This window comes from Spermophilus citellus (assembly GCF_964194105.1).
Source record: "Spermophilus citellus genome assembly, chromosome: 10".
Lineage (NCBI taxonomy): Eukaryota > Metazoa > Chordata > Mammalia > Rodentia > Sciuridae > Spermophilus > Spermophilus citellus.
This window is the reverse complement of record NC_138197.1, coordinates 99604710-99617096: the sequence shown is the minus strand read 5'-3', so window position 1 is coordinate 99617096 and position 12387 is coordinate 99604710. Positions and strand designations below refer to the sequence as shown.

The 12387-nt window shown below is 33.9% G+C and overlaps 1 protein-coding gene across 7 annotated transcripts in view; it reads left to right on the top strand.

Moving 5' to 3' along the window:
* PPFIA2 (PTPRF interacting protein alpha 2) overlaps positions 1-12387 on the top strand; it is a gene marked incomplete at both ends in the record, with an annotated part of 453530 nt that overhangs the window by 379687 nt on the left and 61456 nt on the right. For 5 of the 7 annotated variants that reach the window (XM_081311622.1, XM_081311628.1, XM_081311627.1 and 2 more), the window contains 2 exons: positions 2072-2202; positions 3909-4063. In XM_081311622.1, coding sequence (XP_081167748.1) covers positions 2072-2202; positions 3909-4063 — 286 coding nt within the window. The remainder of the gene's footprint in view (positions 1-2071; positions 2203-3908; positions 4064-12387) is intronic. The other 2 variants (XM_081311626.1, XM_081311624.1) reach the window with 1 other exon arrangement.

Here is a 12387-nt window from a genome sequence, read left to right as displayed (position 1 = left end):
ATGACAGAGTACTCAGTATATGCCGAAACTCCTGAAACCAGAGAACTTGGTCATCATCATCAAATCAAAGGAACCCATGTTGTACTTACATAGCTTAGATGAATGAAATTTTCTGTTCTTTTCCTGAGTTATTATCTGTCTTCCTCCAGTGTTTTCTTGACACCCCCAGCTGGTTCTCAATCATCAGATTTACCCTGGAGAGAGTCTTTATTACTCCTTGACTTCCTCCACCACTTTACAAATGAACTTTGTGACTATAGAAAGAAATCTGAAAAGGTGATGTAAAGGAATTGAGTGGGTGTAACAAATAAATAAAGATCAGATAGAAGATCTTGAATAGCAATGCAGTCTCACAGAATTAAAAGAGTAAAGTCGTGACTGGAAAGAAAGGTCATGGAGAGAACTAGAAACTAAAAATGGTTGAGTATCAGGGCAAGGAGTTACACAAGGGCTTCATTTAAATGCATTAAGGTGAGTATTATCACTTCCATCTTATTGACTGATTCTGAAGCCTTTTACTTCCACCTTTTGTATAGTGTGAGCTCTAAGTGTTATTTAGTGGAACAGTTTGTGCCTGATGTTTTTAAGAGCTGACTTTAGGAAGGGTATAGTTTGGCAGTGAGGAAAAGGGAGGGTATTTTATAACAAAGTGTTTCAGGAACAGAAGTCTGAAAGCACAAGTAATTGTGCTTAACAACAACAACAACAAAAATTGTAGACAAGAATCGTTACATCACATAACTATGATAACACCACATATTAGGAAGAGTAATGAAACATGCTTAAAGTGTTTAGATGGGATATGGATTTAGAAAGGATCTTCCATAGAAATGGCATTGTGTTGACAGCAGATTCTTCTGGTGGCCTTATGCTAGTTGCATGGAGATAGGGACTCACAGTAAGATGCCCACCTAAACTGAAAAGAGCAATCTGGCCTCTTGATAATAACAGACCTGATGAACAACTTCATTATGTTCCTCCAGTGCCTAGGGTCTTTATCATATATAAATAAGTTTATGCATAATAGCATAACAGCTTCATATAGAAACAAAGTATTTTCCCAGAATGCAGCTTTAAAATTTTTGTTTTAGCCTAAAACTGAGTCATACTGAGAAACATTTTTCATCAGAGCTTCTAGAACTGTCTATATTTTAGCTGTATTTTTTATATTCTTGATCTCTAAATGGATATGTATATTACATTAGTGCCATTAAAAGTAAAGCATGTAAAATAATATTTCTTTAAAATTGACTAGATTGTTGGAAAGTTCTTTTTTTATTGCAATATATCTCTGACAAAACTGATGACATCCTGAATTGTTCTGAATTCTGAACTTTATTGTTCTTTAAAGAAATCCCTCTCATCCTGGCTGCTTTTGCTTTCTATATCTTCCAATTTTCCTTTCACTGGTAGTGAAATGAAACAATTTGTAAGAATTATTTTCTTACCTTTTATTAGTATCTCTTGAAAAAGTTTTTCTTCTAAATTGCTAACCATTTAAAAAAAAAACTCTAAGAAGGCATTTTATTAAGTTGGCTAATCTAAAACACTTTATCTGATAAAATTATACTTTGCCAACTTGTCTGCTCCTTTCAAAAATCCCCACTTAAAAGTGTCTTTGTTATGATAATCTGACTATGCATAATGCTTTTTTAATTTTGTAAATTTGCTCAAATATTATCTCAATACCTTTTTTTGTAAAGAGCATATACTCTGACATGATAAAATGGATTCCAGAATAACTTTTCTGTGGTTATCATATATTAATCTATGGTATGTATTACTTTTTATAAAATGCTTTGGTGTAATGGGTCCATGAGTTTTTTCTTTCTTTTCTTTTTTTTTTTTTTTTGAGATTCTGGAAATTCTATGAGTTTTTAAATGTAGTGTCTTTACTTTCAAATAAGTATGAAAATCATCCTCTTTAAGAGTACAGATTGATACATGTAAAACATGCTCCAAGTATTTCTGTTAGAATTTCTCAAAGCTGTGCCTGAATGGTTCTTCATTTGTATCCATTTCAGTTGAAATTTAGAAATTGTTCATATTAATGTACTGTTTTTGCTTCTAGATTGCAGTTGTGGAAGAAGATGGTCGGGAGGATAAAGCAACAATTAAATGTGAGACTTCTCCTCCCCCTACACCCAGAGCCATCCGGATGACTCACACCCTCCCTTCTTCCTACCACAATGATGCCCGGAGGTAAGACAGTCTGAGCATACTGCCCATCGAATACTCTTCCAAAAATGTCCCTTTTCCATCAGTACTGGCAAATAGATTGCTAGAAAATTTTTACAGAAAAAAATATATTTGAGTCATAATTCTGCATCAGGGTATTGTTGTGCTCCTTCTCCACAATATATCTTGTGAAATAACCAACTCTCTTTCTGAGATCAATTTTTGACTTTAAAATTAACATCTTTGCAATCTGGTTACTAGTCAATATGTGAGAATAGCTTTGATTTTTAGCTATCCATTTCCTATTAAAATAGATTAGACTAGTTGAAGGACTGAGGAAAAATACCAAAGGGATTCTAGGATAATATGATAAATTGGATTGCAAGATAAGGTCTGAAAAGTCCATTACTGTGCCTTACTTACTTTTAGCAAGCAGGTATATGCACCCTGTGCATCTATAGTCAACCATGCTCCTCAGACAAATAGTTCTTAGGATAAAAACCACAAGTATTAAAGGCAAAGTTGTCTAGATATGAAAATATCTCCTTTGTCAAACCAACTCTTCATACTGTTGTATCCATATGCCTAAAACATTGCAAATTGATCTCTATAATAATTAATGCTATATAAAAATCTGAGCATGCCTTTTATTTCTTAATTGTATGTGTTTTTACTGTCTTATCAATTGCAGGACCTCTGGACATAAGTGTAATGACTTAATGGTCAATGATTTAAGTAAGAATATCTTCTAAATAATATGTTTTATGACAAATACTTTTATAATTAGAGCTTTCTATCTTATAGGCATTTATTTTTTTCTTATTTTCAGTTAATGTGGGGGGGGTGAGAGCTTCAAAATATATATTTCTTTTCCTGTCCAACAAAAGACATAATTATATTTTAACACATGAAAAGCAGTTGCTTTGGAGTGTGAAGAATATGAGCTGAAATTAAATTGGATGAATAAATAGTTGAAGAATGCATCATGGTATTTTAAAACTAACAACTGTAAAAACCTATGCAATATCTATTGAACTCTTTCTATTGTGACAATGTCAAACTAGAAACAGAACTTGAACTTAAGACTAACTACTTCATAGTCATATCAGCCTGTCATTTACCTAAAATGCTGAGGCTTGAGAACTATACTTAAGAAAAAATATACAGGAATCACTAAGGTGTAATATTTGTTGCTTCTAGACCCCAATCATATGAATTTAGAGTAAATAAATTAGGTTCCAAACTAAAGAGAGAAAGTGATGGATAGAAGAAATTCCAGTAAAATCACAGGATGGAATAGCATATTTGATTGCATAATTAGGTGATTACTATTGGTCAGTATGTTTAACATTAGAAAAACAAATTCTGAAAAAGAAGTAGGTAACAGGTGCTAAATTCACTAAACCAACCTGAATAATAGAAAGACATACAACAAGCAGTTATTATACCAGCCTGTGTTCATTGATTAGTTACATATTGTACTAAGAATAAAGAAGAAAATCCATTTGGGACAAAAGGGAATTTTTCTATTGAAAATTTGAAGATACAGAACCTGGAGGCTGAGGAAACTACATTTCAATATCTTAAGAAACAGCGTAGGAAGAAAGGGAGAAAATAACATTCAAAGTCTACTTGTTCCTCCTTTTGTACATTTATAAAAGAAACAAGTCTTGTGTGCTTTATGGATATTGCATCAAAACAAGCAGTTTGTCCTCTTTTGTGTTTTGCAGTAGTTTAGCTGCCTCTCTTGAGCCAGAAAGCCTTGGGCTTGGCAGTGCCAATAGCAGCCAAGATTCTCTTCACAAAGCTCCCAAGAAGAAAGGAATCAAGTCTTCAATAGGACGTTTGTTTGGTAAAAAAGAAAAAGCACGACTTGGGCAGCTCCGTAAGTATAAATGTGTTTGAGTTTCCAATGCCACTTGTTTTGTCACTACAAATTGTCCACCTCCTTCCTTTTCTTTTTCTCTTTTCATGTCTTCTCTTGCTTAACTGACAAGTTTCTTATTTAATCAGATTTGTGAATCCAATTTAACTGAAGAATACTTAATAAAAATTACAGTGAAAGAATATTGCAAAGCTTCCAGTGCTTTTAAACCATGGTTAATAAACATAGCTAGATTATACTTACTGCTAATTCTTGTGACAAGCACAGTAACCCCATGAGGCAAGTGCTATCATCGTCATCCCTATTTTATTGATGAGTAAATAATTTCTTCATAATTTGTAAAACTGAGATGTCCATTCTGATACCAAGGTTTCAAAATCAGCTTCAAACCATTGGGTATACTGCCACCTAGAACATAGATACATATAAAAACTTAGTTATGTGAATTTAAAAGTTTTTTAAAGCTTTTCTTTTTAAATAATTTTAAGTCAGAATAAGGATTTTGATATTTCGGTTATAAAATGTAAAGAACAAAATTTGTCTAAAGGTATCATGGCTTCCCATAATATACTCCATGGCATATGGATGAGGGAAGGAAGAAAGGAATACCACAGTAGTGACTGCACTAGAATGATGTATTTTCAGTGATTAATTAAATAAAAATACAGATTAGCACATTTGAAATGACCCTAAGTAAGTATGTATAATTATGAAAAGATAGACACACAGATACAAACATACATTCTGTACATGAAAAACACTCTAAAAATTAATATGTGATATTTCTGAAATGATGCTGTGTATAATTGGCTCTTTTGGAGGGAATTCTTCCTATTTATTTATTTCTAGAGTTAAATTATTGAGAAAGGATTGACCTTCTGCTTCCAATGATAAGTGTTGAACAGAGTGATACAAATCTCTAAGTACTACCTTGAGCTTATTAAATGATTATTTACAAGCAATGCTCCAAATAAAAATAAAAAGCTTAATGTCCTGATCTAGTACCTAAAGAGCTTCTGAGTATGATATTCATGCTTGCAGATTTATGACTAATACAATTAAAAAATGTCTTTCCTGACTTCCACGGTGTGGAGGTGCAGAAAACATCAGAAGCTTTGGAAACTGATGTGCTACCAGCTGTGTGACTAAATGTTACTCAAGGGGAGCTCAGGATTTCTCTTTTTACACACTGGGCTGTAAAAAAATGTTAAATAAAGAAAGGAGAATCTAATTATTTTTATATAAAATATATATGCCAGACATTAAGATTTGTTTTATCTAATTTGAAAACTGATTATAGTCTTTACCAAATTATTTGTCAGTTGCAATATATTGCAATATAATTCACAAATATAGCAATGTTTATTTCACTAATATAGCAATCAGTTGATTTACTCATATTTCAACATATATTTAGCTTAGGTTCTATAATTTATTTTTTCTTTTAAAATGTATTCAAGTGACCTCGCTTGGATTCTTCTATTGTCGTTTTATATTTAAATTTGATGAGGAATTACTAAATACAAATTAGGATATCCAAGATATAATTTAGAATCTAGGAAACACAGGGATGTCTATCAATCTAGTCTTTATTTTCTATTTTCAGATACTGTGTGCCATTTTTGTTTGTTTGTTTGTTTTGTACCAGGGATTGAACTCAGTGGCACTCAACCACTGAGGCATATCCACACTCCTTTTTATGTTTTATTTTGAGACAGGGTCTTCTAAGTTGCTGAGGCTAGCTTTGAACTTTCTATCCTCCTGCCTTAGTCTCCTGAATTGCTGGGAATAAAGGCATGCACCACACTATGTAGACACATATGTAGATCAGAACAGATGGAATGAAATCAACCCCAATTACATCCTTATCAACAACCCCTCCTTGCCCCATCGTTGAGAACTAGCAGTAACTGTTTAGAATCACATCATAGACTTAGGAAGAATTCTAAGCTCTGAGCATTTCAAAGTTTTACTCCATAGAACAGAAGAAGGAGAAAATAAATTGACAAGGATGTCAGGGTCAAAATTATACCTATGAAGTTTTGTAGAAGCCAAAAAGAGGTGAATCATCATACCTAGTAGGTATAAGCAAGCTCAAGGAAGCCATATCTGTACCAGAAGAAAACTGTTCATAGGCCCCACTGTTACTTTGGGCAAGGGATATGGATTCTAGTTCTACTTTTGTTCTCGAAGGTACATGTAGGTTGAAATAGAAGGACCATCAAAACCTTTCAAGTCTAAGGAATAAAACCTGGTGCTGATGATTCATGAATTAGAAGGAACTACAGAATCATCTCCAGTGATTGTGATTTAAATGTCTGGATGGGGAAAATTCAAAGACGCAGGAACACTGCCAATATACTTTTCCCTACCAGTAAATATATCAATAGCAGATAAGAAAGAATAGCATGGGAATTGATATGGTAGGAAGATGATGGTTTCAAAAAACCAATTTTGGAATTTTGAACCATATATTTTTTTAAACTAGGGATTGAACCCAGGGGTGCTCAGCCACTGACACACATCCCAGCACTTTTTATTTTTATTTATTTTTTTTTTAAATTTTGAGACAGGGTCTCACTAAGTTGCTTAGGTAGTTGATACATTGCTGAAGCTGGTTTTGAACTTGTAATCCTGCTGCCTCAGCTTCCCAAGCCACCAGGATTACAGTCATATACCACCAGACCTGTCAGTGCTATCACTCTTAAAAGTTTAGTTACTAAGAGCAGAGAATTATAAATTTACTTGAGAATAATTATGATATATTAGTTTGAATGAAATATGGTGGGTAGGAAGAAAACTGCATAAATAAAGCTATAGAAGTGTTTCCTTGGTTCCATCAGAGATGACAAACAACAAAGAAGTTTTTAGTAATTAACCTGGGAAAATATTTTGGAGAGGGGATGTTATTTGCCTTATATAATAATTTGAAAAGCAAGTGCAACAATATCAATTTCTGGTGTATTGTAACAGTCAAAATGACTATAGGGATAACATCTAATCATTGAGAATCAAATGTACTATTCACATTGTCTATTTTTACAAATGTGTTATTAGCAGAGGCAGTAAAGATACAGAAATCCCCAAAACTAAAGGAAGCAACACATTGAAAAGCAATTACATAAAGCTAACAGAATCCAAACAAAATAATTTGCTCCAAAAAATTCTGATAGCATCCTGTCCCAATGGTTGGTTCATTCAAATCACAAAAGCAACATAGAAAAAGTTCTTGTAGTAATGTGTCTTTTGTAAATTTCATTCTATTATTATCAGAGTGTTCTTGCTTATATCATTATCAAAAGTATTTATCAGAGTATAACATAACAGGGAATGGTAGAGACTAAAATGAGTCAGTGAGTCTTTGTTCTTTCTTTTTATACATTCAAAACCATTTGTGTGTGTGTGTGTGTGTGTGTGTGTGTGTGTGTGTGTGTGTTACACCAGGGGGAGAAAGGATATAGATGAGCCAGTCTATCTTAATTCTAACGGAATTTGGCAGTTAAATGTTCCTTCTAGCTTACTTGTGAATTTGGTTTTAGTCCTCCTACCCCACTTTATTTTTATTTACTATGTTTTTATATCAAAAATTATAGGATGAAAGATGTATAAACAGGTTTGATAATCTCATTGAAAGGCATAAAGATAACAGGTATGATACATATTTCTGCTTACCTCCTGGAGGTACATTCAGGTTGTACTTAAATGCTGTTAAAACTTAGAATGACCAATGGTTATAGCTTTCACCTTCCACTGATTTATGCATCCAGATGCAATGCACCTTTGATATTTCCATTAATGTTCAAATGTGCTCGTATCTAATCTATATTTTTAAGTTGTCATTTGATCCTACCACTTTCTCCATCTATTGATGTGTCTTTCCCCTATCCTTAACATCCACAGGTACTATTTTTACTCCATAATCTGTCGATCACTTTACAACCCGCTACAGGCTGAATTCCACACACATTACTACAGAAACTCCAAAAATAAGTTCAGACTTAAATAACACGGAAGGTTGAGCTCAGAACAACAAAGGCTGGGTACATCAAGGCAACTCAAAAGAAGAGTGACACAATCACATATTATGATAATATGAACAAAGCAGTATGTTTAAAATGGAAGTCCTTGCCTGAAACAGATTTTAAAACATATTGTTACAAAAGTGTCAAAAGAAACACAACAAATGATAGATTTGTGCAAATGGTATAAATACATAAAATCAGTGTCAGAAAGGTCACCAGCCAAAATTAACTGACAACTGGAAAAACTTCCCAGACCAAAATGGAAATTATGGTTTATTGTATGAAAGAAAGATTCACTTAATATAATTATAATATACAAATAAGCAGAACTATCCAAAAACCCTAATTTTTATCTCTGTCCCCTTACTTGTAAAGAAAGAATTCACCTGGAAAAGAGGTGATAACAGGAGGGTATTAAAGCCCAAGAGAGGTGAGCTGATTATGATGGTTAAAAAAATAACTACAGGTAATCCAAACTCATTTTTTTTTTCTCTTTTTGAGTGAGTGAACATGTGTTGAGCTATGGTTACATGTGAAGTACAAATCACGGACTTTAGGAACCTAAGCTAAAGATGGCTATTGTCAAGGAGTTTCCGTTTAGTGAGAAGGATAAACATACACAATCTCTATATTTAAAACAAAACAAAAATTTCAGTATATTTCTGATCCAAAATTTTTCAGCTACATTATTATCCTGTCAGGACAACCAGGAACAGTGCATTTGAATCCTCTGATCTGTGATGATGTATAAGTGATCGAAATACCAACTAGATGGACTTTTAATTTTGTCTGAAGGCCTTAACCTATTTTGAAACAAATAAATTAAGCTATGTTAAAAATAGCCATGTCAGAGTAAGCTCTCTTGTTTCTTTGACAAAGTTATTCAAAAACAGAAAAGGAAAGGCAGTGGGCACACTGTGACTCAGTACATCCCTGCAGACAAGATGTCATAAGGGGCCCTGACTAATGGAACAGTCAAGAGGGATACATAACAGGTTGAATAATCCTACCCACAGTGCTGATGGAGGGGGTGGCACTGCCTTCAAATTTCCAGTAGATAGACTCACTTTATCCTGGATCAACACGTTCCCTAATCACTTGGACACAGACATCTAGACAGTGCAAGAATCTGATTAATAGATTACTGATAAAAATAGGAATCACAAAGGAGAAAATTGGTATTATCACTAAAGACTTTCTTGAGCTAAGGAGGATCCCAATTATCCTACTCAAAAATATAGTTCTTGGGATCAGTTTTAAATAAGAAAAATATAGAAGCTTCTTGTGACTTTAAAATCAATATGATTATCATTAAATTTGGGTGATATTGATAGATCTAAGTATTGAAATGAAAGATGATTTTTTCCAATCGACTCTCCTATGGTAAGTTAATAGCCAAAGAATGTTTTCCATTATGATTACTGAACTTTTAGAAGCATATGTAGCCTTGGAGGAAAGCTGTAGGAGACTATTAGGATTAAAATCATGTGAGGAATTAAGTGAGTAGTTAGTTGTACTTATTACCCTTGCTGACCTGTTATATAAAAACTTTGAAGAGCTCTTATGTGGAAGAGCTACTATTTTTTGGTTGTTGTTGTTGTTTCTGTTGTTGTTGTTGTTGAGTGATGGCACATAACTAGAAAGAATGTGTTAAAGTTATAGAAAGATGGGGCTGGAGATGTGGCTCAAGTGGTAGCGCGCCTGCCTGGCATGCGTGTGGCCCGGGTTCGATCCTCAGGACCAAATACAAACAAAGATGTTGTGTCCGCCATAAACTAAAAAAATAAATATTAAAATTCTCTCTCTCTCTCTCTCTCTCTCTCTCTCTCTCTCTCTCTCCTCTCTCGCTCGCTCTCTTTCTCTCTAAAAAAATAGTTATAGAAAGATAAATTTCATTTCAATGTAGGAAGGAATGTTGGGGTGTCATAATTATATACAAAATCTATTAGTTTAAGAGGTAATGAGTTGTCATCTGAGATTGTCAAGCAAAAGCTAGAAAAATACCAGGAAGAATGGTTCAGGAAGATGCCCAAGCATTTGAAAGGTAGTTGGAGGACTAGAGGATCTTTAAGATCTAGGTAAACCCTTGCAATGTACAATCTCTAAAGCGCTAACATTTAAAGCATTTCTCCATCAACTTTTCATTTTTGTAGTCTATATGTACTTTTAGAACTCAAAGATATCTAAAGACTAAGAAATGGACCACATCCTATATCTCATGGACACTGAAATGATTTTATAAGGCAAAGCTGATTAGTAGAATAGTGGATGTCAGCTCTGCTTCCTGGTTAAGGGCTCTAGTCAGTATGTTCTTGCCACTGGTACCATCTAGAAATAGCTCATTAAACTCAGCACTGTGGAACACATGTGGAACTTAGAGAACTTTTAAAGATGATTATTATTTCAGAAAATTTATAACTTCCTGAGGGTATTATATATACTTTCATGGGAAAGTAAATAAGAATTCAAGGAAAGAGCTAAAAAAATAACAACAAAAAGACATCACACAGAATAAATTATAAATTTCCCAGTTAAAAAAAATACAGACAAAATGCTTGTAGGGAGTTCATATTTTAATTTTTCTCTCTCTGGTATGTTTTATTCTAGTAGAAACATGGAAGTTCAGTTTTCCTACAGAATTATAAATGTGAAAACCCAGAGTTTCAATAGAAAGTACCCATGAGAAAGGGCTATTAGAGCTGCGTGGAAGAACAAACTACAAGGGAAATGTGACAGAAAGGAGCTTGAATCTTCTCTAAGAGAAAGTGGGCTCTGAGAATGAAGCCAAATTATCAAGCAGAGGAAATGATCAGGACTAAGGTTCAAGTCACCAACTGTAAATGCTGAGGAGAGACAGGAAAGGCAAACAGATAAAATCAGCTAAGTTCCAGGGTCAAGCATCCATGCAGAAGTGAGAATTAGGAGTTAGAATAAGCAAGTACAGCTCAGAGGAAGCTTGCTAGCTTAGCAAAATTATGATAAGGTATGGAAAAATACTGAGATATTAAAATATTTACTATTTCTGGGGGAGCCATCTGTTCCATATAACCCTGACATATTCATCAGCTACCTGGGAAACACCTGGTTCTCTCAGGTCTTCAACCCTAATAATAGTGACAATTTAAAAAAGAAGAAGAAAAACACAACACACATGACCAACTTATGTCAGCCATGAATGGTCAGGATAAAGAAGAGGCCACTGGCAGGCACTGAAAAACAAAACATAAGAGATTTTTGAGAGCAAAGGATTGATCAAATAGAACCAAATACAGCAAAGCTATGAAAAAATTAAGAACCGAAAAAAAGTATTAACTTTGAAAAAGCAGAATCCCCAACTACAAATATAAAAATGCATACATATTCAGTTTTTAAAAAGGCAGGTTTTTGGCAGTTTTTCTTTAAATGCATTTGAGAAGCAATATAGTTTAGGAGTTTTTGTTTTGTTTTGCGTGTTAAATTGCAATTCCCTTTCCTTTGTGGTCATCTGCCAGATCATATTATGATTGCCTGAATCCAATGACCTATTATAATAAAGCATAATGAAGAAAATAATTTCATAGTGTCAGAAACAGGACCAACATTACACAAACATTTAGCAAGCAAGTATTTTTCTCCACATAAATTTGGGTAGCTGTGATAGCCTTTATCCAACATTTTAGATTGTTCTTTGATGCTGTGGAACCAACAGATACATTATAAATTTCATAAAGTATTCATTAGAAATAACTCATGCTCTGCATTAATTCTTTTGTAGGAAGCAGTATTTAGTTTCAGTTGTGATTGTACTTTTTACATACCTTTATGAACCAGATCCTGTGCCTAGGTGCATCCTTCAGACAGTTCAAAGACTAATAGACCATTAAGTAGCAATATATAAATTCAGGTGTGTTTAAATGCAAACTGAGTGACTGATGAATACTGAAAAGAGGGTAATGAAAGAAAGGTCAAGAGTAGATTATAGTTGTGATTTCATTCTTTTTAGAGCTACCTTTTTCATACAAAGACAGAGAAGTCTGCTAGAACAATAGTGGGGAAGAGCCCTTGCAATGTGGGTTTTCGCAAAAATTTCTACGGACCGGTATCTCAAGGGCCAAGTGAAAGAAGTTGTTTCAAAAGGAACCTAAAGCCTGGGTGATGTGGAGTAATTTGTCTTTATAGCCCAGGTGAATGGATACCTCCAATTGGTGATGTTCTTAATTCTGGTCCATAGGGATCTTTCTTTGAGTCCTATCTCTTGGACCTTAAATAGCCCCACCCTTCCTAGCATCTTCCTTGACACTTTTCAAGACCTTTTCTGGTGTC